At 38.7% G+C, this 27,959-nt stretch overlaps 1 protein-coding gene across 1 annotated transcript in view; it reads right to left on the bottom strand.

Annotated features, from left to right (window-relative positions):
• LOC100865223 (glutamate receptor ionotropic, kainate 2) overlaps nt 1-27,749 on the bottom strand; it is a 144,485-nt gene extending 116,736 nt beyond the window's left edge. The window contains exons 1-2 of the mRNA XM_086903407.1: nt 26,894-27,749; nt 20,178-20,456 (exon numbers count right to left, since the gene is read on the bottom strand). Coding sequence (XP_086759533.1) covers nt 20,178-20,250 — 73 coding nt within the window. The 5' untranslated portion in view covers nt 20,251-20,456; nt 26,894-27,749. The remainder of the gene's footprint in view (nt 1-20,177; nt 20,457-26,893) is intronic.
• Between the last annotated feature and the right edge of the window lie 210 nt (nt 27,750-27,959).

Raw genomic sequence — 27,959 nt, 5'->3', positions numbered from 1 at the left:
GACTTGCTCTATTATTGAATCAGAGTGTTTATTTGTAAAGCGAGGCAAGAAATCTCGATTGTATCGCATTCTCTTCGAGGAATTAAAAATCGTCAACAAAGGGAGAAAAAACGGTATTTGGCAAGGTTTCGGGGCGACTCGAGAAGTGTGGAGCTGCCAACTACGGAAGGACCTCTTATTGGATCCAAAATAACTTCAACCTGCTTCCTAGACGACCTTCGAACACTTCTTCCACGATCGTTAAACTCTTAGACACGAAACTGTACTCCTTCGCTATTCTATAAAATGGACTTGCCACCGATTCTCGCACGAACTTTCTTCTTTGATATACCCCGTGCCTGCCTGTCAGGGACAGTTGAGCACTCTCGTCTTTAAACTTTCTTCGTCGATCAAATGCATTTTCCTTTTTCTTTTTCTTTCAGACAGATATGTGCCAAGAATTAAATGTTACGTTCGAAAGATTATTCAAAGTATCGTGGGTTGCTAATGTAATAGCAAATGAATATTTAATATCGATTATTTTATAGATTATTTCATTTTTCGAATCGTTTCTCGCCACAATTGTTTGGCCATTTATCTATCTTATACCAAAGTTGTTTCGATACTTTATATATTCTTTTTCACATACGTATACAAATTTAATAGGACGTTTCAATGAATCAAAATGACGAATTTTGCCCAAGTTTTAATAGATGAAAAGAATATATATATATATATTCCATCTTGGATTCATCTTTTCTGTATAAATATCTAAATATCGAAAAGTTGGCGCCACAAAGTCGGACACGGAGTATTTACAACAGCGACATTCGAAATAAATGACGAAACTTTGATATTAAATATCTGGGCAAACTGTCCGCTGTCTTCTCCGGGAAAGCTGGGAAACACGTACAAATCGAGATGAGGTCCAATATTTTCCTTCATCTTCGCGAAAACCGGGAACAAACTGTATCCAAGTCTCATTTCCATTCGATTGTACATCGTGGCAAAGGAGCATCGCTAGCGAGCAATCATCCTGAAAGCTACATTGTCCACATTCCCTTTCATTCGTCATAAATATCCCATCCTTCAAGAGGAGGGATATATCCTTCGAGGAAGATCCGCAGAAAGAAGCATTTATGCGATTAAACTTTCCCTCTCTTCTCTATCGTTCAAAGAAATTCACGAGCGCGTGGAAGCGATCCGAGGAAGGGACGCCAAGATAAGGAAACGGCCGCTTGAAACGATGACTCAGAAGATTACCAGGTGACTAATTAGAAGGGCTTTTTGGCTGCGCATACTGGAGCAGAAGAGCGCATTCAAGACACGTTCACCGGTGCGAAATCTTTGCTGCCCTCGTTAACGCAGTCTGTTTCGAGCACCCGGGGAAAAAAAAGCACCATTTGCACGCTCGATGAGGATTCTTGAAAGCGGTTTGTCAAGCGGATGTATCAAGTCCGGAAACGAGCTCTCCTCGTTATTTACTTTGGCTAATTCTCCCTCTTCCAGTCCCTCTTCTTCCCCGTGTTTCGACGTTTAAAAATTGTAGGAAAATGGCAGAGGAGGCTAATTTGATGCGTATAAAACGACCTTTTATACAGTGATTCGTCGAACTCTTTTTCTGGCTAATTTCCAGGAGGGAAAGTGTTACTTCAAGATTTTGCGCGTATTAATTATAAACGTATTGTGATCCAGTGACAGAAGAAGAAAACATGCGAGGTGAAACGATAATGGTTATGAAACGAATGAATAGATCAATAAACCTTTTCGTATTTTTCAACCATCTCGTAAGGAAATTTAAGTCAAAATAATTTTCATAGTTCGTCGAATATCGAGGAACAAAGCTCGAACTTCGTTCAAATGGATAGATTTGGAAATGGTAGTTTGCACAAGAGAATGGAGCATGTATTTGAAAGAGACGACGGACGATTTGTACGAAAGGACACGTTGAATGATTAACGATTCGAGACATCTGAGAGGGATCATGGAATTTTTAAGTGACGTGAAACGAATAGAGAGACAAGTTGGTACGAATAGTATCGCTCAATTTGGAAGATGAGAAGAAAAAAAAGAAGAGATGAGAAGCGAACGCCTTTTCGCCTTTCTTTTTTAGGCAATCGCAGTTGAAAATGAAGACGGATGGGAAATTACTTTCTCTTGTTCTTGCCGGGACGCGAACCTGAGAAAGTAATTACGGTCCCATAAGACGATGAAGTTCAGAAATCGTAGGAAATGTCACGAGGGGGAAGCCTAGTAGGTAGCCTTGGATCGTTGAAGATCGAGATTAATGAACTTTTTGCGTGTCGTCGCGATTAAGAGAAAGAAAATTCTATCTCTTTTCGTTTCGTTCCTTAATTTAAGCACGGTGAAAAACCTAAACGCGTTCTTTTCTTTCCTTCGCTTCTTTCTTAAAAAGAAGGATATCTTTTCAATCGATAGGATCCTGTTCTTCAAATCCTTTCTTCAAAGGCAAGATGTTTGAACAGGACAAAAACATTTCTTCAATTCTCCTTCCTTTCCTCGAATTCTTCTTTCAGATCTTAATAACGGTCGAGCCGAGTATAAACTATGCAAAATTTCGCGAACGATCTCTTCCACAAAGATTTCATTATCCCTCGGGATACCTGCAAGCTTCTCGAAACGCTTCAAAGTACTGTTTTCCGTTTACGGTGCGCCGTTTTATTATTCCCTTAACCGCGGTTCTCAGTGAAATATTCAACGCCACGATTTCGCCTTTTTCCGCGGTGTACAAAGGCGCGCAACGAACACCTTATACACGTTGGAACAGTTGAAAAACGCTCGTTTAACAACGATCTCGCGTTGCTTTGTCGCGCCACCGGGGAGACTCTTCGAAAACTCGCGATCGTTATATCCGTTTCACGTCGATAATGACACGAAGAAGAGAATCAAAGCCTTTTTCTTCGAGTCGTTCGAAACCTCCAATACTTGTCGAGATGATTTTATGGAATGCGATCGAAAGAGCTTTGAATGAACGAAGGGACTCAGAGATTATAACGTAAATTTGAATATCGGAAAATTGGATGGGGTTAATAAGTGAATTTCGAGTTAATAACTCGCGAAAATTCAAGGAAAATTATTTGTCGTTTTAGGTTCTTTAATTTTTGTATATATTTCCAACGAATATTATTAGTTTTGAAAGTCTTTCGAGATAATGATCATCGGATCAGGATCGTTAGAATCACGCGAAATTTTGCTTCTTAAAATTCCTTTTCATTACATCATGAATAAACTTCCATTTCTCAAGATATTTTCGAAAATTTTTAACTATTTGGGTAACTCGATTACGATGATTGTTAAAATTAGAAGAACTCGTAATTGTTGCAAGCGCAGAATCTTCCTTCTTTTTTTATTTATCTCAGCAATCGAGAACGAATCAAAAATTGAATTTCACGATTTCCTCTATATAATCCTGAATAAATTTTGTTTCGTTCGAACGCAAATAATGATATAATGTATATAAAAATATAATTTAGCATATATTTTCTATAAATTTGAGCATTTTTTACCTGCACAAAATTCTTCAAGAATCAATTTGCTTTTCCCATAGAAGAAATAATTTCTTCTTCCTTAGCCTGTTTTATGTTGAAAAATAATTTTCTCAAAAACTAGAGTAAATCTTTGAAATATAAAATCGTGATTTCAAAGGTTATACGATAATGAGAACGTAATTAAACGAGAACATATAATTTGCACCATTCACGAGGCGAACTACGCGTGGCGAACGTTTCTTTTAATTTACATTTAATTCCGACGGTAAATACAGTTTATACATATTTTAACGAGTTTCATCGAATATTAACGACCACAAGCGACGCGCTAATAAATATTTATCGCGGCCATTAGATCATGCATAAACATACGCGGTCGAAGAATACGTGCTTTGTCAAATGCACCGCTTATCACCGCATTTTCCACGACATTTATGCAAATATTTCCCCACGAATTCGCGTCTGTTCGCGGCTATATATTTCACGAAATTTCAGCGTAAAACACGCCGATACTCTTCCTCTTCCCTCCCTTTTCCTGTGATTAATATCAATTTCTACGAGCAACGGAATCATAATATATTTATTTTAAACATTTTACGATGCTACGACTGTTCAAACGGTGAATCATTCATAGAACAGGATGATTATATATACATATATATATATACACACACATAGCGAAATCATCTATGAACGTTCATAAATTCATAGTAATTATAATAATTCATGGCATTTAACAAACTCTCCGCCGCGGTAACGTAATTAATTCCTGTTGCCAACATGCCAGCAGTAATATATATATATATAAAACGTATGAATATTTATAAACTCGGTTGATCTTGTATTAACCAAAAACGTATGAAATTTTGATCATCACGATTCACAGCGGTTTACGATCGATAAATAATTCGCCTCAAACTTTTCTTTCGTTCCGTTCTTTAAAAATTTTGAAAAAACTCCTTACAATTCCTCTTTTTTTCAACTTTCAATTCCTCAAGAAATCGTCCATCGTTGCTATCCACTTTGCAAGTTTTGAAATCAACGCACCACTTTGCTCGTTCGAATCGATCTTTGATCGATCAGCCGTGGGAACGAAACGCGTCAGCCGCAGACGCGATTCGACACGTTTGTTAACGAACTGTCACCAGTGGTGACAATTGTAAACGAACTGCTTACAACCGTCACCGTGCTGCATCCGTGTCGCCATCGCAATATCGCGTTCCCTTCGTCGTTATTATTTTGCATCGCCGCAGGTAAACACTGCTATCCCGTTTGCCGAACAAATTCCAATCTCGCAATAGAAATGAGAAACTCTTCGTCTTTATCATTGAGAAACGTAGGGGGTTTAATTAAAACGAACAGATTTGCCAGGCGATTTTCCAGATTCGCTCGATAATAATTAAATATGAAAATATTCGAGAACGACGACGAGAGTTAATTAATTAAATGAATTACACAATATCGATGCCAATATCGATGTTTTTACATTAACATTGACTACATTTAACTCGTGATTCTATATGATTCTCTCTGATCTGAGAATCCAAAAATCGTAGCAAGGTGACGATTGAAATTGTAAACCAGCCAGTGTAGCCAGCCAAGCGCGATGCAGCGCGTAGATTGAATAACTGCGAGCTCCTCACGCGCGATTTGAAACGCAAACCAGGCAAGCAGAAGACGCGACAACGGTCCAATTCCAACACCATCACCCGCACAAAGGGGCCAAGTTTGCGACTGACAACGTCGTTTCCGAAACACTCCGCTTATCGCGTGACGCTTCTTGCCAGAGTCGAACGAGCCGACTCTCTAATTGACTTCTAATCTCGCGTAACGACACCGTGCAGCGGCGTGTCGAGAGTGGAGAACGGCCGTGACCGCGTCTGAAACCCGTCTTCGTTCTTGCGACGACGAGCGCTACGATGAGAATTGTTTCGAAGCTGAGAGATAATCGCTGAGAGATCGGCGCGCGACCATTGTTTTAGTCGGTTTTAGTGCGATCTCGAAGGGAAATCGGGAGACCTCTAACTCGAGAGGATGCGCGGGGTTAATCGTGTGGAAGGAGGCGAGTATCTCTCTGAGTGACACGGAGATGCGAGAAGAAGGGGGAGACAATGAGCATTGTTTCGGATAAACTTCAACAATTTCTAGAATTTATCTTTTCTGGAACGCGACTAGACGCCACGTGTGTAATTGTGAGTGGTTCATTAATCTGCAACGTCGACTTTGGTAGTCGGTTTCGGACAAAATGTTCGTCTAGGATTATCGCAGTTACTACTTGCGAAGATGGGTGATCTTTTTTTTCAATAGTAACGTTAATCTTATGCAAATCTGTAGGGAGAGAGAGAGAGAGAGAGAGAGAGAGTCACAGGTTATACGGCTATTACAAAGAAGAAGAGGATAGTATTGACTTGTAATTTATGACTTTGCAAAATTATCACACGACTTTATTCGATTTCTCGATTGTTGAGAGGAGAAGAGGTTAGAGGTTCGATAAATTTTTATCAGGAAAAGTGGCATTTTCTGTTGCACGCGAATGCTCGACGAATTATGAAGCGTACGGTGAAGAGGAAGAGGAGTTTCCACGGTAATCCGACGTCCTTTCCCCCTACACGTGTTAAGGGATTTAGAAGAGAGTCTCTGGAGTGAGAGAGTCTGTTATGTATTATGGATAAAAGAGCCGCGGTTGTGTAGCCGCACACAAAGTTGGAACAAAGTTGGGGAAAGGATTCTCGGACGCTCGGACAGATAAAACACGGCGCAGGGTTCGACAGGCTGATCTCATCGCCGAAATGACTACTTGTTCCACACCCCGCCCGACAATATCAGCCTGCTAACCCTGCCCCCAGCTTCCGTTCTTTTCGATCTCATTTTCGCCCGCGCTTTACTCGCTTCTTCCCAATATTTACGTAGCCGACGATCGTTTTGCGCTCATAGAGACCAGCTTGTCGACAAAACTTTGCAACCGGTTTTTTGGTGTCCCAAGGATGGGGTGATATCATTTTAGGGATAGGATCAGACTTGAATTTTATACAGCTTCGTGCAGATTCGCGTCTGAACATTGAATGATCGAATGCTCGAGTATTTTTAATCGACAGAAGGTGAAGAAAAGAGTTGCAAAATTGAATTAAATATTGGAACGTGGAAATTGTTTTGGTAAATAAGAAGGATGTAATAAATAATTATCGATTCCATTATACTTATATTCTAATTGGAAATTAGATAGTGATATCTCGATGGGATAAAATTAATTCTCTCACTTTACTCGGTTGAGATAAATGTTAATTGCGCTGAAAGAAACTTTTACAAAATTCATCGGATTAATCAAGTTTTTCCAATTTACACGGATCGTTTCGAATGGAAAATTCAATCGAAAACATTTGCCTTTTCTCTATCTGTCACGAGAATTTCCGCTTGGGTTGATAATTTTTCATCGATTCGGCGAAATTACAATCAATAGATGATGGATACGTCACGAGAATAATTCACGGAAACCGGAATAATCCGGTTGAAGCGGTTGCAATGTCGATATGTCCGCTTTAAAGTGGCGTTACATACTCGGCGAAATTTATTCACCCTTGTTTGCCTCACGCTCTTGTGAATCTCTTTCCCTGTAAATCAGCATGCACGAATCAATTTCGAGGATCGCTTCGATCCGAGATTTGCATTGCACGGTTGCAAACACGGAAACTTACACGACAAGGAAGATTTACAGAAGCGTGTACGATTGCGAATAGAAATTGCGTTTATTTATTCAAGAGTGTGGGAATGAGGTTTGTTATAACGAGGAACGTTATCGATAAATGATTACATTAACTCTTTGCCATTGATTTCACCACGAGAATATCTATCTCTCGTAACAAGATTTCTAACGGAATTCTAATTTCTAATTGGAATGAAATTTTGTTTTCCTCCTAAAATATTAGAAAGTTTATACTTTCAAAAATCTGGGAATAATTATCAGTTGTCCAAAATATCAAAATCAAACTTCATTCTATTCTTCAAAGATAAAATAATCATCATCGCCTGAACTTTTCGAAACAAACTCCTCGCATTCCCATCTCATCCTCCAAAAACAAGACAAAACGTAAGCTCCAATTTACTTTGCACCGCAATATCATCGACTAGGCCATCGAAACGATTCACGCCACTTGCACGATATTCCTCGACTTTATTCAATGGAATTCCCGCCCACGCGAGATATATCTCGTTTGTCTCGCGGAAGGATTATGTTCACCCGCATCAGGATAAGCAGGCCTCGATATTTTATCTCACGCCACATTTTCAATCGTTCTTCCGCCGTTAATAGCTTCCGTCGCTCGATCAACCGAACTACCGCCCACGCACACGCGTGTAATGGATGAAAGAAGGCCACGATCGATCAGAAATCTCGGCGTAGAAAATATCGCTCCACGTCAATGGACAAATATTTGTCGACCGGGCGATCGTTTCCATCTCGAAGCTTCCTTTTACAGAATCAAACGCCCACGAATTCCTACACGAAAGTTCTCCCATCTTTGAAAGATATCGCGATGATAAAATCTTTTTTTTTTTTTTTTTTTTTTTTGATAGAAAAATTTCGAGATACGTTCCGCGAAAGATTATGAAATTGGAATTACTGGAGAAACTTTTTATCGTTTCAATCGTTTGAATATGTATGCCAGATAAACGAACGGCTCTATAAGATAAATCGATATGTCTGTAATACGTTGTATAAACAAGATAAAAATAAAAATATGCGTGTACGTGCCTTGAAGGATCTGGTTTTGATACAAATTTGCGAGATCGATTTTTAAATTTTTATCAGTTTTTTCACGTTTTAACTCTCGTTTGAAAATATTTTTTATAACAAGATGAAATATGTGAAATACGAAGCACTATGGAATTTGAATATTTCAAATATTTTTGTTGTGTTTCGTATTCGATTTGAAAAAAAAAAAAGAAAACCAGAGAAACGATATCGAAACTCGAAGAGTTGATTTCACCCTCTCGAAGTGATATTCCATAAAAATTCTATAAACGGAGATGAAAGAAATAAGTCAACAGAACATTAAAAACACGGGACAATGTATTCCACTGGGATATATATTATCGCTATTTGTACAGGAAAAACATGTATATATATATATATATATTGTCCCCATCCGTTTTCGCACAGTCTTCTCCAAATATTTCCTTACCTTAATTTCGCACGATTTCCATCCCTTGGGCTGGTTACCTAAAATTTATTCCACCGACGAACGAGAGAAAAAGGATCGGCCGAATAAATTTAAGGCAAATTTAATTAACCGTCCGCTCGGAATAATACCGCGTGATACAATCTCGTTTACATCATCACGACACGTCTCAGGATTTCTCATAGAGGATGGAACCACCCTTAGAACCGAACTCACGAAATACGAAAAAATTACCCCCATGTCCTCTCTTTCTCTGTTGTGACAAGAGAGAGAGACAAAGAGAGAGAGAGAGAGAGAGCGTACACTCTGATAATCCCTGTCCTTATTATCTCGGCTAACGAACAGAGGTTATACAAAGGAACGCGGGAGTAGCGAAATTCCTCGCGTGAAGCGCATAACAGAATGTTCAATTCGAAAAATTCTCACCATCCTTCCAGTATTCGCGTCGATATGAGAATTCTTCGCCGAGTTCCGTGCTTCCACTCTTAGCGAATATAATCCAAAGTTCCTCGAGGATCGCGATCGACAGTTGCGGGTCGAACGACAAGCGATGCCTGCTCGTTACTACTCGTCTATGTTTCGCATAAGAAAAAAAGAGGGGTGGCGGAGGGAAGTGAGAAATAAGTGTTTATTAATTTTTATGGAGAAAGCTAATTCTAACATTCGAGTGGAAGGTAAGTGGATTAAAATCGTTTTCCAGGGAATCTGTACATCTGGTACGTACGATAATAGAACCTCGATTAACTCGTTTAATTACTCTTCTTTGTTTCTCGATGGGTTTTTCTCTTTTGTTCTTTTGCGTGAAATGATGATGATTTTTAATTATATGAATATTAATTAGTTATTTAATAAATTACAAATATATTTTTTATTCAGATCTCATTGAAATGATTCGTTCTATAACAGATGAATTATAATCGTACAATAACGACGACGACGATGATGAAACTTTGATATCGCAAAGAGTACGTATATAATATTATATATAAATTACAAAGAGCAATATTTATTTATTTATTTTTTTTTTGAGCGTGTAATTCATCGATCCCTATCCCCTATGTCGATCATTACAATTATTATGTGACAACGCTTCAATAATGGCAACGTGTTAATACTGCTGTCGATCAAGACTAATGAAGCTTCAATGGAACCTGACTTGGAGCCCCCTTTGTTCGAAACAAGTTGACTAACAGTGACACGTGATAATCCATCCGATATTTCTCGCTTGGATATATAATTTACAATTTAAAATTATTACGTAACTCGCAATTATTTTACAATTCTTACAAAATAGATCCGTCGCATCGGTCGCATAAAGTGAAACGCAATCAGAGAATGTTTCGAAATGATGGGACAACGATATCGATCAACAAGTATTGGAAAGTTAGAAATTTTCAATCGAATTTCATTTAGGGGGAGGATATTTATTATGCCAAGCGTTATCTAACTCGCACATGCTCGGTCAAACAAATTTGTATGTAAATAGGAGTGGCAACCGGCCCGATAAATTGCTACATTGTCTATACGTTATACGGCATAACATGCGTTATTTACAGATACACATACATCCAGCCAGAATTCGAAATACATACGCGAATATTTTTCCACCAAATAAATCGCCATGACGGCTTTTATACGCGAGTTATACGAATCCTGTTTGTTGATAAACGAACTTCCTCTTTCCTCGTTGGCAACTAACACTTTTTTTCTTTTTTCTTTTTTTTTTTTTTTTTTTTTTTTTTTGCTCTTCGTCGTCCGTGGAAAAATTTATACATATTTGCTTTGACAATTTAACCAAGAATCACTTCTACTGGCTTGTAACCTATTGTCCGCGATATATATATATATAGGGATGGAAACAGAGAAAATGAAATTATATTCCACGGATTGAAGAATTAAAAGAGAGAAATGGCCTTCCGCGAATTAATTAAACCTGGTTTCGTAAGCTTTCGTTTAATTTTTTTCCTTCTTTCTTTTTTCTCCCGCTTGTCAAGATCTTTAATACGAAATTAAGAGATTAATCTGATCGCAGAGATTATGTTCCGTTTCGGAAAAATTGTACTAGGATCTAATATTTACATTGTGGAAAGGAATATAATTAAAGGAATGGAATTTATGCGCTTGAAGCATATATAATTTTATTGGAAGAGTATTCGAGAAAGATTAGTTTCGAGATGGATCGAAATGATTTTAAAGAGATTTTATATATTTGAAATATCTATATATGAAACGAATTTTTAGATACGAAAAAAATCCTCGTATTTTTAATTTCACTCGCATTCGAAATTTGATTCGTTCGTTTAAAAATTCCCATGCATTCAATTACTAAATTCGAAATCTCGATCTCAGTAACAATAAGCAATAATAATTTCTCGGGAATAAATGCACCAGATCGACGAAGGTACACGCATCTCGTGTAAAGCAAAATCTCACAATGGGAAACGTATTAACCGAGAAGAAATCTTTAAAATAAATTTAACTCAACGTTACCCGCTTATTCAGCCGAAACAAAACGCATTCATCAAAAGAGAGCGCAGGGGAGAAGCGCTAAGACGCGGAAAAGCGCGCGTGTATATACACGCACACACATATATATATTCATTGGAAGACGTTTGGTCGTCGAATGGGAAGACTCTCGAAAAATACGAGGCGCCCGTTCGAAAAGCCGCCTCGACACAATCTCCTCTCTCTCTCTCTCTCTCTCTCCCTCCTCCCCAATCGAGTCGCCGATACACGATTGTGCGCGCAATCTGGATCAAGGCCCGTCGTGTCGATGCTTACCTACTAGGAATTCCGATATTGCAACTCAGCGTTTCGCGCTCACCCTGCTCGCGCGCCCTTCCCTCCTTCTCCCCACCACCATCGTCGGGCATACGTGTGTGGCGCACACGTGCGATGTGCAGGCCAGGTGCATGTGTCCCCTTCGACGTGCACCGGCCGCGAAAGCGAGAGCGGGGACACCCGCGAGCACGAGGTTTGATGGACGACCGATTCTGCGTGGACGGAGGGGGGAGAGGAAAGGGGGCTGTGTGGCATTTGCATGAAAGGTATCGCGTTCGATTAACGGATTCTGGGTTAAAAATTGAATTATTCATTTATCGCGGAGTGGGTGTTTAGCCGCCGCGGGGAGAACTCGTGGATGCGATTAAAGCGGAGAGAATTGTTTCGGTTAAACGTTATAAACGCTGATGGAAACTCGATGATTTTTATCGCGAAGCGGAGGTTCCTTTCTTTGTTGCGGATCTCGTTTGGAAGATTTTGTTTTTGATTGCATATATTGTTTATTGATGAAAGAGGAAATTATAAATAATATTTTTGAGAATATTACTTGTTAAAAAATTTCTATAAATTAGCAAGTAAAAGTTCGTTCGAGATATAAATGCGAAACGGTATTTTAAAATCGTCGCCAATCTCTCTAAGAAGTAACGAAAAATATATTGAGCAAAACAAGAAATTTTCTAACGAACAAACGGATTGAGTATACAAAAGTGATTGGCCGGAAAGAGTAGATCGAGTAGATCCACGTTCTTCCGTAATCTCGATAACAGTTAAACGATCGAATTAACCGGCCATCCACCGAAACCTCATCGGGTTTTCTCATTTCCGGCGAAAAACACGAAACCAATCAGCTATTCGTACCCGACCTCCGTTCGGTCAATACGTTCCCTCTCCCCTTTTGTCGGTCGGTAGATTGTCCGCATTTTCGTGCAGAAACGAACAACAAAATTGCCCGATTGGATCGATCCACCCTCCCCCCTTTTCCCCAATAAAATTCACCGGTTTCAAGAGGACTAGAGTCATCGACTGGCCATTTTTCCCCCTCCGCGAATATGGCGCGTTTCTTGAACGATTTGTCTTGGAGGGTGGAAAACACGTGGAAGAGCGTTCTCGAAACAACGAGGGCGTTTCCTCGACGCCGAAACCCCTCTATATGTGTCGCGACCCCCTTGATAAAAGGCCTAAAACGAAGAGGAGGAAGAGATGCCTGCACGTTTTCTTGGCAGACGTCTTTAACGATCGTCGTCCATCTTTGTCGCGTAAATAGAGGAGGACGGAAAAATAAAAGGTTGGCCGGTTAAAAGTTTTGACGTTGCAACGCGAACGTGGAAAATGGGACGCGTAAATTTCCGCCGGGGGAAAACGATCGCTGCTCTCGCAATTATGGACACTTGGATGGCGAGCGAGGGGTTCGAACCCGGATCGCAATTCCGCCTGGATGAATTATCTCGTTGGCGAGAGCGTTCTTTGGAATGCCAGACAAGTGACGACGCATTGTCTCGCGCAGGAGAACGAAGTGGTTTCACGGAACTGCGAGTGGTTGTTTATCGTGTGCCCGTTTCACCGTGTCACGTGGAGGCAAAAGGAAACGATCACGGTGCTTTTTCCGCGTCGATTGTTTCCCATAATTTTTAACACTTCGCTTCTCAAATTCGATCTTGAGGTTTTTGTATCTCGAGTGGGAGGATTTCCATGTAAATGTAATAATAATACGAGATACGAAGAAGTGAAATCGAATATTTAAATTTCAATGTTTGTTTTCCTATTCTTTATATAATACTTCGATAACTTTGAAATAGTGCAAGATAGAAGAAGAGTTTTAAATATACGAAATGTTCAGAATACTTTATTATTTAAATGATGTTTGAAACATAATAATATCAAAAAAGAAGAATATAGATATTCTACGTGCACGCGAATTTTCATTAAAATCAGAATTTTTTTTAATTAATAATAAGACGATCAATTGTGAAAACAGAATTAATTTTATCGACGCATTTAAAAAGTAACGAACGAACGATTAATTTCGAAATTTTTATTTTTGTTTCAGAAATTTTAAACGATTCAAAGACTTTTTGTTGTTTCGCAGATTTCTATATACGTGTTATACAATCGAGATTACAGAACCGATTTTCTGCATATTTATAGAGTTATTCACACAGGTTGAGATAAGAATCGTTTGAAAAGGAATAATGAACCGATCGTTTTCCAAGCCTGTGAGTTTTCCCGTGACATTTATTATTATTTCTTTCATGCTGGATCGGCTCTGCGGTATTCAACGATTGTCAAGAAAATAAGATATCGTTCTCGAGCTCGAGCCAAGTTGCGTTGGAAGTGCCAGTGAAAGGTGTTATTACGAATAATTTCCTTCGCTCGGAAAGTGCACGCAACGCGTTTCCAATTCGAACGCACGCAACAAATTGATTTTATCTAACTCTCGAACGCCATCTGTGCCGTTTTCTTGTTGAACGAATGAACGCGGTAATCGGAATATTCGTTTCGAGATTAAATTTAGAAAAATGCGTAAATTTAACAATTGGTTAAGATTACAAAGGATTTGTTTGGATTTAATTTTTAACGCGGAGTAAATTCAACGAGGCCTCTGTAATAATAAGATGAATCAGTTGAATATCTTCTTCGATGGTTACCTCAACCGTGTAACAAATATTTATATTCATGTATAGTTTTATATTTTTATATTTCAAAGGTAAAGGTATATTTAATTGATAATTATGTAAGTATTTTTTACAGTGAAAAAAAAATTTCTCGCCGATGATTTCATTTTTTTTGTGAAATGTAAAAATAATCGTATATATCTACTTTATTAAGTTTTTTCTACGCGATAAATAAATTTAATCTTCAATACTGTATCGTAAATAAAAGTGTTTACCATTTTTTACATTAATAAACAAAATGTGATGTTTAAAAGGAATGAAAATATCATTAAAATATTGTCACGAAAATCGAAAATCACGATATAGAATGTTACGGCGAACGTAAACCGCGGCACAGAAACGACGATATCGGTTGTCATTGATTCGAAAATATTAATTGTACGCAGTCGTTTTCCGGACACGGAGCGGAACGGGCGTGTTTCTCTCTACTCCACGTAAGAATATTATATTATTTAACAAATTAATTAATTTTTATTATTTTGTTTATTATTTTTCGAGTAAACAAATTAATCGATTATTGCGATTATTGTGAAAATTATAAGTAAAAACGCATTATAAAGAGAATGAATACAACGCGTGTATTAGAAACAATTGTACGTTTCTTTTTTCAAAATTTATTTACGAAATCGATCTATAAAATGATATATAAGAATAATTTTTATTCGAGAAGATTATATTTCCTATATCATCAACGCGATATTTCTCATCGTTATTAAAAAAGACACGATCATTCAAATTCTATGATTCTGTTGAAAAACATCCATGAATTTTTTTTATTAAAATTAGATAAATTCCAAATTTGAAACGAATTTCAATTGCAAAAGTCCAATCGGATTTCGTTAGAAAAGACATAATCGAGAAAAATATATCATCAACTTGTAAATTTTTGTCCAATCGAATACACACAGTTACGAAAATCGGTACAAACACAAATCGGTGCAACACAAATTCGACACGTTCATTACGCGATTATAAGCATAGCAGATAATGTAAGATAAATCTAAACGAGAATACGATAGGAAGAGACTAAGTTTCAGATCCACGAGAAAACTTCGTAACTGGACAATAAAATCTAAGTACTCTCGTTCCACAGTAATTTTCGCGAAACTTTAATGGAGGCGTCTTGTCGCATAAAGATGCTTCATCGACTATTCACCGAGCACTTTACACGAATCAACAGATTTCGAAACATCCCGTATACGCCTCTAAATTCAACTCTATAAATTAAAAAAAAAAAAAAAAAAAAATAAATCTATCTCCATCGAATCGAATCATATTATATATAAAACGTTGCATTATCTTTTAAATTGTGAAACGAAATTGTTCGCACGAAATCCACCTCCATCCTCTTGGAAGCTATCGAATTTATCTCTATCCCCGCGAGACAAATCACCAGTTAGTTGGCTATAAATATGATAAAGACACGTCGAACCCCGGCTTCTTCTCTGACACTGGACGACCACACCTTCGTAGAGCTTCTAAGCACATTATAATTCCCCGTAGCGAGGTAGTCGAGTTATAAATCTTTAATACTGTTAGCACCATGGCGAATCGGCCCCGTTCCGGATTTCATTAACGTTTATTTCACGGCGAGGAGGCGGAATATTCAACAGGGGATGAGGGGAATCCGCGGATTTAACGATGGAATAATTTTTCGATATCGGCCAACCCTCGCGCTCTCGAAAGGGGAGGAATTCTCCGTCATTGTCGGGGGAAAAAGAAGGTTGACACGAGTCTTGGCCGTTAGTGAAAGCGAAATGGCGGAGCTAATGCCGGCTGCTCGAGGGATCCAAGGAGTAATTAAAGTCGCACAAGTGGCTGCCGGAAATTCGCCAACTTATATTTGCGGAACGTGCCTCGGGGGTGAAAGGCGCACCATCTTTTCCTTCTACGTGACACCGTTCCACGTGACAAGACGATGCTTTTTCCACGCTTTTTGTTTTATATATAATTTGAAATAACTGTTATAAACAATCTCTACAAATTGGATCTCGTGTTAATTTTTCTTTCGTGTTCAGATTTAGATTGATCGTTTGAGAAGTAGTTTGTTATATTGAGAGTTTTTTTTTTTTTTTTATTAATCGAAAGTTGTTAAATTGTATTGTATTAAATTATTCTTTCAAACAGTTTTCGTAGATTCTATTTTTGTTATAGTTTTTCACGCGATATATCATATCACAAGTATACATCATGGACGATCCTCGAACAATGAATCAAGTTTTTGCTGAATTAGGAAATACGAAAATCAAGCACGACCAGCATTCGCGAGAGTTGAATAAGAGATGAGGCATTCACGCGATCCGTACGGTGTAGGAGTGTGCTTTTTTCAAGCGCAACACGATACCCTTTCTTTGTTGAGATGTTGAGTGAAATTCGCTTCCAGCTGGAGGACCACAGTTGGGAAATAGAATTCTCAAGATTGATGTACAAATAACAATGCATCAAAAGATTGATATTGTTCCCTCAAAAAGAAACTATTTTTCTCGTGAGATCGTGTGCCGGCGTTGATCTGATTACCGTAGTCAAACAAGGCGAAAATCCAATATACGATAGGATTCTTCTTCTTGGAAAACAAGATTTATTTATTTTCTACAAACACTATTACCGTCCAATTCCGTTTATTTTGAATATTTATCTTGCCGTGATGTTTATTCGTACATTCGTCGTACATTCGTACATACAAAATATGTAATCTTTATTTTCCATTGATATCATACGTAGAGGATAATAAAGAGGAAAAACAAAATACGAAAAAATAAAAGAAAAAGAGAGAATAAAGAGTGGAACGTGAAATAATCGAAGGAACGAAAATACGGGAAATTATTTCGATACTTTGTTCTTTTTTAATTTCGAAAAATTAAAAATTTGAAAAAATTAAAAATCGTACGATAAAGTGATTGTGATAAGAAATAACTTTTTATTCGTTATTAAATAAGACGTAACGGGTTTAATCCGGTTAACATGATCGGAAATGGAAATAAGTTCATTCGCCTTCGTGAATCGCAAAGGATTCCCCGAAGGAATCGAGGCGAGGAAAAATCGACAGTGATTGTCGCTATCCTCCCGAGGAACACTTGTTATCGTAACGACAAAACCAAACGATATTGGATCTAGTGCGATCCTCCGTGTAAAATCAAGGAGATTGCCACAATACACAGTCCGGTTGCAATTAGCTTCCAGTTTCAATTATCGTGCTCTATTAATTGGAATTATATTATACATTGAATCGATAACAATGGAAGTTACACGAGTGTAGTTACAAGGGTCAGACTGTTCCCACAACACGTAACACAAATTTACATTGAATGACAGGTGTATTGCACCACGTCTATAATCACGCCTGAGACCTACCGTGTTGATCGGACAATAAACTGCTTGATCTTAATCAAACTTCTAACAGAGTTTCTATCTTAACTGTATTGATATATATGTGTGTGTGTGTGTGTGTGTGTGTAGGGAAAATGATATTAATAATTGTAATTAATAACTCGTTCGCTTTAAATTTTAAATTTTATTTCACATATATGTGCGTTTTATCAAAGATTTGCAAAGGCAAATATGTTACTGGAATTAATGAAACGGCCATTATTGCATCACAATTAATTTTCAATGTAAATAATTTCAAAAAACTTGCGTTTTCCTTTTTTTCCATTTTAATATCGTGGCATTATTCCAGTATTTTCATATTTGATCATTATAATAATCCATGAAATTGAGATCCGAAAACAATCGTTACAATTTCATCTCAATTAAATTAATCGAATCACAATTTCCCTAAAATTCTATTCACTCCCTCTCCCTTCGACCAGAGGAAACTACTTCGCCACATTTCCTCGACGCCTCCTTAATCACAGGCCGGCCTTTCGTCAACAGCAAGGTTCAAATTGCGGCCAAGTTTCCCTGCTGGTGGTTCACCGCGTTGAAATTCCGTGTAATTACGCCGGACGGAAAGTTTCCATCGCGTGGCCGGAGCTCGTTGATGGCCACGAAAGAGGGCCATATTCCTCGAGAAATGGCATTTTCGAATACGTCCACGCCACGCAGAATTGAGAATTGTAGGATGGAATATCGAAGTGGGTGACGAAATCGGCTGAGAACGCGGCAACGGATCCTTTTCAAATCCGTTTCTTTCGTTCTGTCGCGACTGTCGAGTACGGTCACGTAGGAAAGCAAGCTTAATTTTTCAGTGTTCTGTTTCGGAGAAGTTACCTCCTCCATTATGGAGAGAAGCGCCGCCTCTTAATGTCAGAGACCACGACTTAACGGCGGCAAGAGGTGGTCGGTTTAAGGGATGAATCGCGGTTCAAGATAACTGGCCAACCGCTTTGTATGCGTCCTGCAACTCGACCTCTCTCTACTTTGGAGGAAGCTTTGCGTCTGCAACGCTACGTGTCCAAACTGACTAATTAACCGGCCAACCGATGTTGACATTAATTGACAGATGGGCGTTATTATGCAGCCAGTGAGAACGAAGTCAATAAGTCTGGGCTTCGTTGTAAAATAGACTTGTGTATATTTTGCGTGCTCGTTTCGTATCTTTCAAAGAAGAAATTATCGTTGAGATTTGAGAGAAACAATTTTAATGATGATTTTATAAAGAACATGTGCCCGTTGTCTTGTCCTTATTATAGAAGATAAAAAATTCGTTGGAAACGAAATTAATAAAATTTCCAGGCATAATTGTTATCACTGTTGAAAAGGAAAGCGACTGGAAATAATAAATTAAACATGTAAAGAAAATTAATCTCAATGTTCGTCCATCGAAAAATAAATATTTTGAAATGGTGCTTGGATAAATAAGTTATTAATATAATTTTCGTGGAGAAAAATTTAAATGTCAATCCAGGATCGAGAATTTGACACACTTTCAAAGTGAGCATCGATGCCAAAGGGCTAATTAGACCGTGGAATTCAATATATCAGGGCGAAGATACGCACGTTTATCGACTTCGAGGGGAGAGAGAATTTTGTGTATCGAGGGAGGGTAAAAGGGGAGGGAAGACTTTGGCGTTAATTAGTCGTAGAAGTAATTAAAACTCGGCTACTTCCAATCCGTCTATCAAAGATTAACTTCGATCCATTCAATAAGTGTTCCGTGCAAAATATTCTTCCCTCCGTCTCTCTCTCTCTCTCTCTCTCTCTCTCTTATTTCTTTTTTTTCCTTGCTCTTTTCTCTCTCTTTTTTCCCTACACGTTCGCTTTAAACGAACGAGAAGCCACCGTGAAAAAAGCCGTCTCGAGATAAATTTAATTACTCGGCCGAACATTCTTATTCGCGTAATCGCGCGGAATATGCGGGTAATCGTATAAAATTCGTTCCAATTTCCCCGGGTTGATCAACGAGCATACACGTTGAATACGAAAATTATTTCTCGCACTCGTCGATCCACGAAATTTCTCAGGATCCGTTGCTGTTTAATTAACAGATTTATCTTTTCGCTTATATTTCAAAGCTTGGATATTAATTTGCCAATTTTCGGTTTAATTACCGTCCATGGTACGAAGACACTCACGAAGATAACGAAGCAATTTTATTCATATTCGTACAACGTATTCCGATATCCGACGAGAATTTTCGCGCGTGTAAATCGCAATGGATTATATGGATTCTTCTTTTCGATGGAAAATCTTTTCCCATAGAGGGGGAGATGAAATCATCCGAAATTAAAAAGTTTCGAAATTTTTTTTCACGCTTTTAATATTATTTCGCCTTTTTTTTTTTTTTTTTCGTATGAAATCTGTTTACATTTCGTGCTCACGTCTAAAGGTTTTCCCCACCTTGTGCAATTATAAATTCAAATTTTGAAAAAACGGAGGATAAACATTAAAATTTCAATATTGCTACACATTCATAAACTTTTTATTAAAAGCAACATTTTTTCCATTGGTTCCGGCAACACAACTTGTCGATTCGACTTGTATAGAAGAAGATACGCGAAAATTTTTTCCGCGTGATGGAAAATAATATCGATATTATCGTTATTTCTCGCCAATATTTCAACAATAATGGAATTATAGATTCTAATTTAACGCGAGTGGAAAATACAATCGTTTCGACTTACCGATTCTGATGACCGGCGGCAGCGACATGGCAGTGGTGACCAGGATGACAATAATGGCGAACAAGAGTGCCATTGTGCCCGAAGTGAACTCGACTCGCACCTGACTATGACATCGTTCTTGCGTATTCCTTTGCCGGGCGGAATGCGATACAGGTAGCCGAGAGGATCATACGAATAACGAGAAACCCGTTCACGAACACTTTAACACGGAATTGCACATTGTCGGAGTTTCCACGCGCACGTCTATGCAAATCCTCGGGGAGGCTTCATTGTCCGCACCTGAAACGACGCAAGATATCTTTTTGAGAACATTTCCCTTTCACCAATTAAAACGTTATTTATCGATCGTTAGCTTATTTCCTAAGAGACTAATTCGATGGTATTTCCTGAAGTAATTTTTAAAAATATGTAAAGCGAGATTGGAAGATCCATTCCATTAAATCTCCAGTTCCATGATACGAATCGAAACTAATTTAGAAGGAAAGAAGAAAGAAATTTCTTTAGCAGTCGAGCAGTTGGATGACGTATGCTTCTTCTTTCTTTCGTTGGATTATACTCGAAGAAACGAGCGGCCTATCATCGTCTGTTTGGTATAATTTTGAGCGAACTTCACGTTCATCTCTCGCGTGTTGTCTGCGAGATGTAATGGAGGTGATCAGTTTAATGGAAAGGCTTGGACGGCACGCGTGTTCCAACTCATAAATCACTGATTGATATCTCGGGTCGAATTCGCACGGAAAAACGTGTTGTTCGTTTGGGAACAATACGAGTTCCCAAAATGGAGGATTCGCTCGCGGAAGATCGTTCTTGTTTCAATGGAATGGTGCTTCCTTTGTATACGATCGAGCAATACCCTTGGTACGATTGAATTTTCCAGAAAATTCCTTTTTCTCGTCCGTATTCGAAAACGTATCTCATGGTTCAGCAGATACGTTTCGAGAAAGGAAGGGATTATCTAATTCAAGGAGAAGAGTTTGGAATCTCTCGTGATCGATAAATGGGAATCGTCGAAGGAATCCGTGAATTGTTGTAATTTTTGTATTCCTGATCATAGCTTTTACGAAAATGCTAAGATTATTTAAATCTTTTGCCAGTCTACGACAAATAATTTGATTTTCAAAGTGTCGTCACGATATTATATTACTTTGTTCTATTATTTATAAAATCGAATGTTTTATTCAAGAAGAGAGAAAGAAAGAGAGCACTGTTCGATCGAATCTTCTCCAACTTTAAAATTCGCCCCTCTCCGATATCACTGTAATAATAATCTAAGAAAGATTGAAAGAAAAGATTTTCTTGTTAAAAAATCGAGGAAGCGTGTGTGCACCACTTACGAATAACCCGCTTTTTTCTTGTTTAACTTGCAAACGACTTCTCTCAGCTCCTCGAATTAACTCGTTTATGCGTTAATTGTAATTGCGTGGAACGAAAAACACGGTCGTTGAAGTCGTGTACAGTTCATTTGCATGCGGATCAAGCGAAACGTTAACGCGATTACGCGTGCAATTTGCGACACGTGAAGGAACATTTATCGATGAAAATGCGCGCAACGCAACCAATACGCGTCGATCAACAATTATATCCGCGTTTGCAATCGTGTATATAAATTGGCGTCTAATGGAGAACATGGAGAGGACATCGAGAGGTTGTTGGCTCTTGGCCCTGAGATAATTGAAAGTACCACAATTACTAAGGTTAATTGTTGTTACACCCTCGCGAGGATAACGGCAGAATTTATCGTTTGTTTAATCGTGCGATCTTGGTCCATCTTGTTGTTGGCGCAACGTAATCTCGACGAGCGTTTAATTACGATTAACGATCGTTGGATCATCTGTGAAGTGGAGCAACGCGTGAGAAGATTTCCAAATACCGCCAATGTGTCCATTATATTCTCGTGTGTATTCGATACGCGAGAACATTTGAAAACAATCGTCAGATTTTTCCTGCGAATATCGAATTGGAACTTTTGTTGATTGACGGTTGCGTTTATGAAGTAAAAATCCTCTGTTTTCGGAATAATTATTTCATTATACGTACGAACGAAACACGCTGTTATCGATACATCGTCTATTTCAACATTTTCGATTACGAGTACGATCTTTATGCAGATTGCGAATCCATTTTAATTAAATTTGTGTAAAATTGCGGGATAAACAACTGGTAATAAATTCATTCACTTATTCTTTCCAATTAATAATTATTTTTCGTTCGCACAAGGGAGTTTATTTTAACATTTTATCATTTTATATATCGCAAAATTAAAAATGGTTAATTTAATTCGAGGTTTGTATCGGGAATCTTGTTAACAATCTTTTCGTATCGCGCATAATAAATTCGTCCTTTTTGTGTTACGATCGATGGAAAAATTGATGTTTGGAAATAATTTAATTATTGAATTCGCATGTAAGTGAATTATGAAGTTACGACTTGACACGTGAGAACTTTTAGAAAATTTATTCTTGGCATAATCAAAGAAATATTTTTATTTTTTCCAAGAAACAATGGATATTTCACCTCGATCTCTCCATCCACATTGATTTTCTAATCGGTCTAAATTACATGTTTGCAGGCCTCCTTCTCGAAATTATCGTGCTACGCAAGACCATTCCTCGCCAACAATCCGGCAGCTGTTGGATCGTTGATCGATAGAAACCTAGCGGGCGTATAAAAGGGTGGAGGGGTCCTCGGTGTCGTTGCCACATGCAGCTCACGCTTCCGCTATTAGAGTTAACGTAAACGGATTTAAGCTAACCCAATTTAGCGATGGGTAACTTTGCCCCCAGCCGTGTTTGTTTGCCATTTCTCCGGCCTTAAGCGCGCCGCTTGATTGCGTACGTGTGTCCGAATCGTCCTTGTTCTCCTCACCCTTGAACCGTTCCGTCCACCCACGTTATTCACCTACTCCCCCTCCCTCTCTTGATTCTTGTTGGAGATTTTTACTGGCCACCAGTTCAGTTTTACGATTCCACGAAAATCCATCGATGCGAGTTATCTCACGACTTCTCCTCCGTGGTGAATCTTGGCTTGGACGTATCATCGATTCGTCGTCGTTTCGACGGCAAAAGCTCGATTATTTATCGCTGTTTTATTTTTATTATTCGATCGTTCGGAATCGTTAGGATTCGCGAGTAATAAAATTCGTTCTGTCGAGCATTCTTCTGCTCGATTCTGCCCGTTCCGGTGAGCAATTTTTGATATTTATTTTTTTTATTATTATATTATATTTTTTTATATTATTCCATTCCATCATGGATGGATATTTTTAACAAACGATGTTATTACTTCTCTCGGTCGTAAAATATCGAAGCGTCGATAAAATATATATTAAACGTCGATTATTTTATACAAAGAAAGATGAGTGGATGAGTGGATGAAAAAAAAAAAACAAAATTTGTTTAGATTTGTATTTAAAAGAAAGGTGATTATTTCGATGAAATTTGATTTTAACTTGTATCATTAACGTGGATCGCGATATTCAAAATATTTGATTGGGAAGTAGTATCGATCGAACGTAATTCACGAAATTTCATCCCGTTTCATCCCGATGCATTGAAATATTTATTGGATCAATTCCTTCCGGATGGGCGAATGTCTTAGTAAGAGCTCTACGATCATTGGAATTCATCGAAGGGGATGAATGGTGGTTGATCGTCGTGGACGAGAAAACTGAGTCGGTTTGATTGCTGGGGTTTCGTTCGTTATTATCGAGGCGAATATAGATTGCAAGAATTTCATCAAAGGATTCTTCAATTTTCGTGAAAGGGCGGATTGAGAATGAGAAAAAATTGAATTCGTTTCTCAAATTCATGAGAAGCGTATCGCTCTTACGACGCTGTCTATCGTTTTATTTATAAAGGGATTGCTATTCGTAACGCATCATTTCCATTTGAAATGAAAAAAGTATCACATTCGAGCATATACGTTGCTGCGTAACTTTACCAGACATTGCTTCCAGTCCAAGTTATCAAACCAAATTTGTCAATATTTCGCTTTCTCGATGTGAATTATTCTTTGATCCAGCTTAAATTCTGCAACATTTCTCGTTAATATCGAATGAAATATATATTGAAAAAAAAAAAAAAATTCTTCCTGTAGAATTCAAAGAAACATTGGTTTTTGATTTATCGAAACGGGGAAAGAATACGATGAATTTAATTTAACAAAGAACATGATTAATTAATATTCAAATTTATATGTTTCATTTCGAACTTCTTGCACCATGATTTCCCGCCATTTTCACTCTTCCAGCCTGACTTCCCGATTTCGATCGATTAGCAATCATTACCCTTTTCCCAAAAACACGACACAGTAATCTTAATCCCTTAAGAATTTCGAAATTTCCGAGAGAGATATTCGTGAAACGTAAGAATTTATTTCGTAATAATCGCTCGTCGGCGATGAATTAAGGGAGAAACGGAGTACCATCGCGATACTCTCAACACGTACTCTCCTCTGTCGACACGCAGAAATTTTCCACGAAATTTTATATTCTCATCCTGACCGTATTCTCTCGTGACACATCCATCCCTCTTTTTCGTTACCCCGGATAAGTTTGGAATTTTAATTATTGCCAACTGCCACGGATTCGAAGACAGTGAAAACGAAGGAGATAGGGATAGGGAAGAGACGGGCTGGTGGATCGTGCATACAATGCATAAAATTTACAACTGGGATATGAAGTGAGATTTGCAGGCAGGCACGATATTTCAGTGACATCAATTATACCCTTAATTGTACGGGCTAATAGCTTTTGTCATTAATTTATGGACACATCCGTGAATTAGTAGATACCAGACTGTAAATTACATGCGTATTTCCTTGTTGACAATGCAGCTACCAATTATCGATACCAATTATCGTTAATTTTGATATATATCGTGTAAAGTCAGATTTAATTCTTCAAAAATTGAATTTAATTCAATTGTTGCACGAAAATTTGTGATCGTGCCTGTATTATCTTATTATCGTACACTTTCTCGAACGAAACAAGAATATTTTGAATATACTTATTCAATTTTCATTTTAATTATTATTCGATTTACTCACCAATCGTAAATCAACTCTACCAAGGCGGACTGATATCGCTAAAGGGTCGAAACGAATCCTTTATTCTTTCTTAATTTAAGAAAATATTGTGAAAATTTTCCAATAACAAGATCCACGAATCATCTCAACGACGAAGAGAAAAAGGAAGCGTTCAGTCAAATTCAGCTGAATTTCGAAAAATATTCCCCCGTTAAAAGGTGGAATAGAGCCGTGGTTGGCAAGAGATCGTGACCAAAAATCCAGTGTCGACGAGAGGTTGGGAAAACGACACGAAAGTTGGGAACGTCGTTGCATCGTAATTGCCGTTATTCTTCGGGAATGTCTCGTCCCCGGCAAAACCCACTTTGCTCGCGTGGAAGCCCGAGAAATCGTGGACGAGCTCGAGAAAGAGGGAGACAGTGGGAGCGGATAAAGGGAGAAGGAAGAAGCGGAGCACGTTAAAAAAAGACTGCTATACTATCGCGATGCTCTCGTTCTCCGATACAAATCGAAATACCATGGAACCATGGAATTCTCGACCGTGTGTGAGTTCGTTCCAGCTTTTCTGCAAGACCATTCTGCAAATTTGCCGCGATTAATTTGATTTCCGCTCCCCCAACTCGCTGCGGATGGAGTTTAATAACGTAATTTCGTAATTTCGGAGCGAAGGTTGAAGAAGAGAAGGGGGGAGGGATGGTGGATGGTTCTCGCGCGATTGCAAAACTAATTCTCCAACGCGAGGGGGGGGGAGAAAAGGTCCGAAATTGCAGAGATTTGTATTGACGATGTTGGATGGGATGGTGGACGTTCGATAAATAGATACCGTGTTCAACAATAAGTTAAGCATTTGAGGCATTCGTTTGGTATAATTAAATTAGACGAAACGTGGTTAGAGGAAAACGTAAACCTTTGACCTGAAATGGAATCGAGAACGATTCGTAGCTCGAGTTCGTGAATAATTTCGTTAACGACTGTTACGAGATTGAAAAAAAAAGAAAAGGTGTTGTTCTCGAAAAATGTTCTCCAACTTTATTATTTATCATCGCGGGTGATTATTTCATTTTAAATTATTGACGGTATAATCGATATGATCGATACAAGCAACAATCGAGATTTTCAAATTTCAAATTTGTTTCGAGAAACAACTCGACGAGAACATCGATCGAGAACCTTTGATAGAAAAATTGCTCGAGGCAAAATTGATACGCACAAAGCAAAGTTATTTACACCGAAATTTCATCGAGCTTATTTCCTTGATATAAACTTTCTCCCTAATGATCGAGCTCATCTGTCTGCCTGGATCTCATTAAGCTCTTTGCCAAGGGAAAATCGTATCCGCACAAAAATGGATTATGGACGAAGGAAGAATAGGGAAGGAGAATTGTGGAGAGATCGGTTCATTGATCGGTTCGAATCGCCAACTGGTGGGAAACTGTTGATGCGTTTCTAAACCACAAACACACACGCGCTCAGAGTCAAGTGAAAAACTAGAGATAATGGGTGATGGCCAATGCATATTCGTCGATCACCTTAACATCTAGTATCTTGAGATCGAGAAGTGAAGGAATATTTTCCAAGAACGGTTGGATGTCGGATTAATAAATAGCGTTTGGAGGGGGGCCAAAGGTTCGTAATTCCTCGTCGAACGTGTGCACGAGAATTTGTTCGAATCGTTGCATGCACATACTCACATTTCCACCAAGTTAAACAAACTCGTCCGGAACTGGAAGAGTCACCACCACCTCACTCGTCTATCTTGACCGAACCTCGAATCACCGTACACCTTGCGACGTTCACACTCGCACGAGACTTGTCCTTCGTAGCATACTTTTTCACTCGAATCTCGCCAATAATCCTCGCGATGGAGAGATAGAAAGCGGAGCACAACAACAAGCACTCGACAATGGAGAATCGAAAACAAGAATGGTGATTTTATCAGGCTGTTCCGACCAGTTCCTTTCGGTGAACACGAGATGATCCCATCGAATCTATTCAATCCCCGATATGATAGGCCAATTACAACCGAACGTTATTGCGCTCGTCGAGCGTGATCACCGGAAATATCCATCCTGATAGCGGCGCATTATCTCGGCCGAGTTCCCCTTATCCTGCGGGTCGTCATGGTTGGAGATGGAGACGGGTATTCTTACGTTACGGCAATTTTATAGTCGGACGAAAAAAATGAAAAATAAAAACAAATCAACACACCTGGGATAGCAAATTTCCGACACGCATCGTCAAAGAATTCTTTTACTCGTTCGCTTTGTTCAAACACTTTATTCGAGTCGAGTATTCAACATCTCGAGCGTGCCACTTCTTCGTCCCATTCTCATGATCACCCTCCTTATCCGTCCAAACCGAAAAAGGAAGAGGACGATTGTTTTTGTCGCGAGTTCCAATTCCGGCCAGCCAGATAATACCTTATCCTGTATAACGGTATCCTCTTCAACCCCTTACAAATTTTCCTCGAATTTTCCACCACGAATGAGCACAACAAACAACACTGATCCCGTTTTTATTTATCATCCTGTTGGAATTATTCGAACCAAGTTGCGCGCACCTCGGTGCACCCTCGTTCCTCGAGGGTTGAGGACACGCGAGAACACCTTCCCGTTTTCGGTACGCGCGGTCCGACGATCGCGAAAGACGCGCGGGCACTGGCTGCGCCAGGACGATCCGCCACCCCCGGACGAGTGCGCGGACCGAGGAGGAGGTGGTGGATGGCTTTCGAGGGGTGGTCGCGCGAGAAAGAGAGAC

The sequence above is a fragment of the Apis florea genome, unplaced genomic scaffold, assembly GCF_048593485.1.
Source record: "Apis florea isolate Af1SG1 unplaced genomic scaffold, ASM4859348v1 contig_2291_pilon, whole genome shotgun sequence".
Taxonomy (NCBI): Eukaryota; Metazoa; Arthropoda; class Insecta; order Hymenoptera; family Apidae; genus Apis; species Apis florea.
The sequence above is the reverse complement of the archived record's forward strand: the minus strand, read 5'-3'. Positions and strand labels throughout refer to the sequence as shown.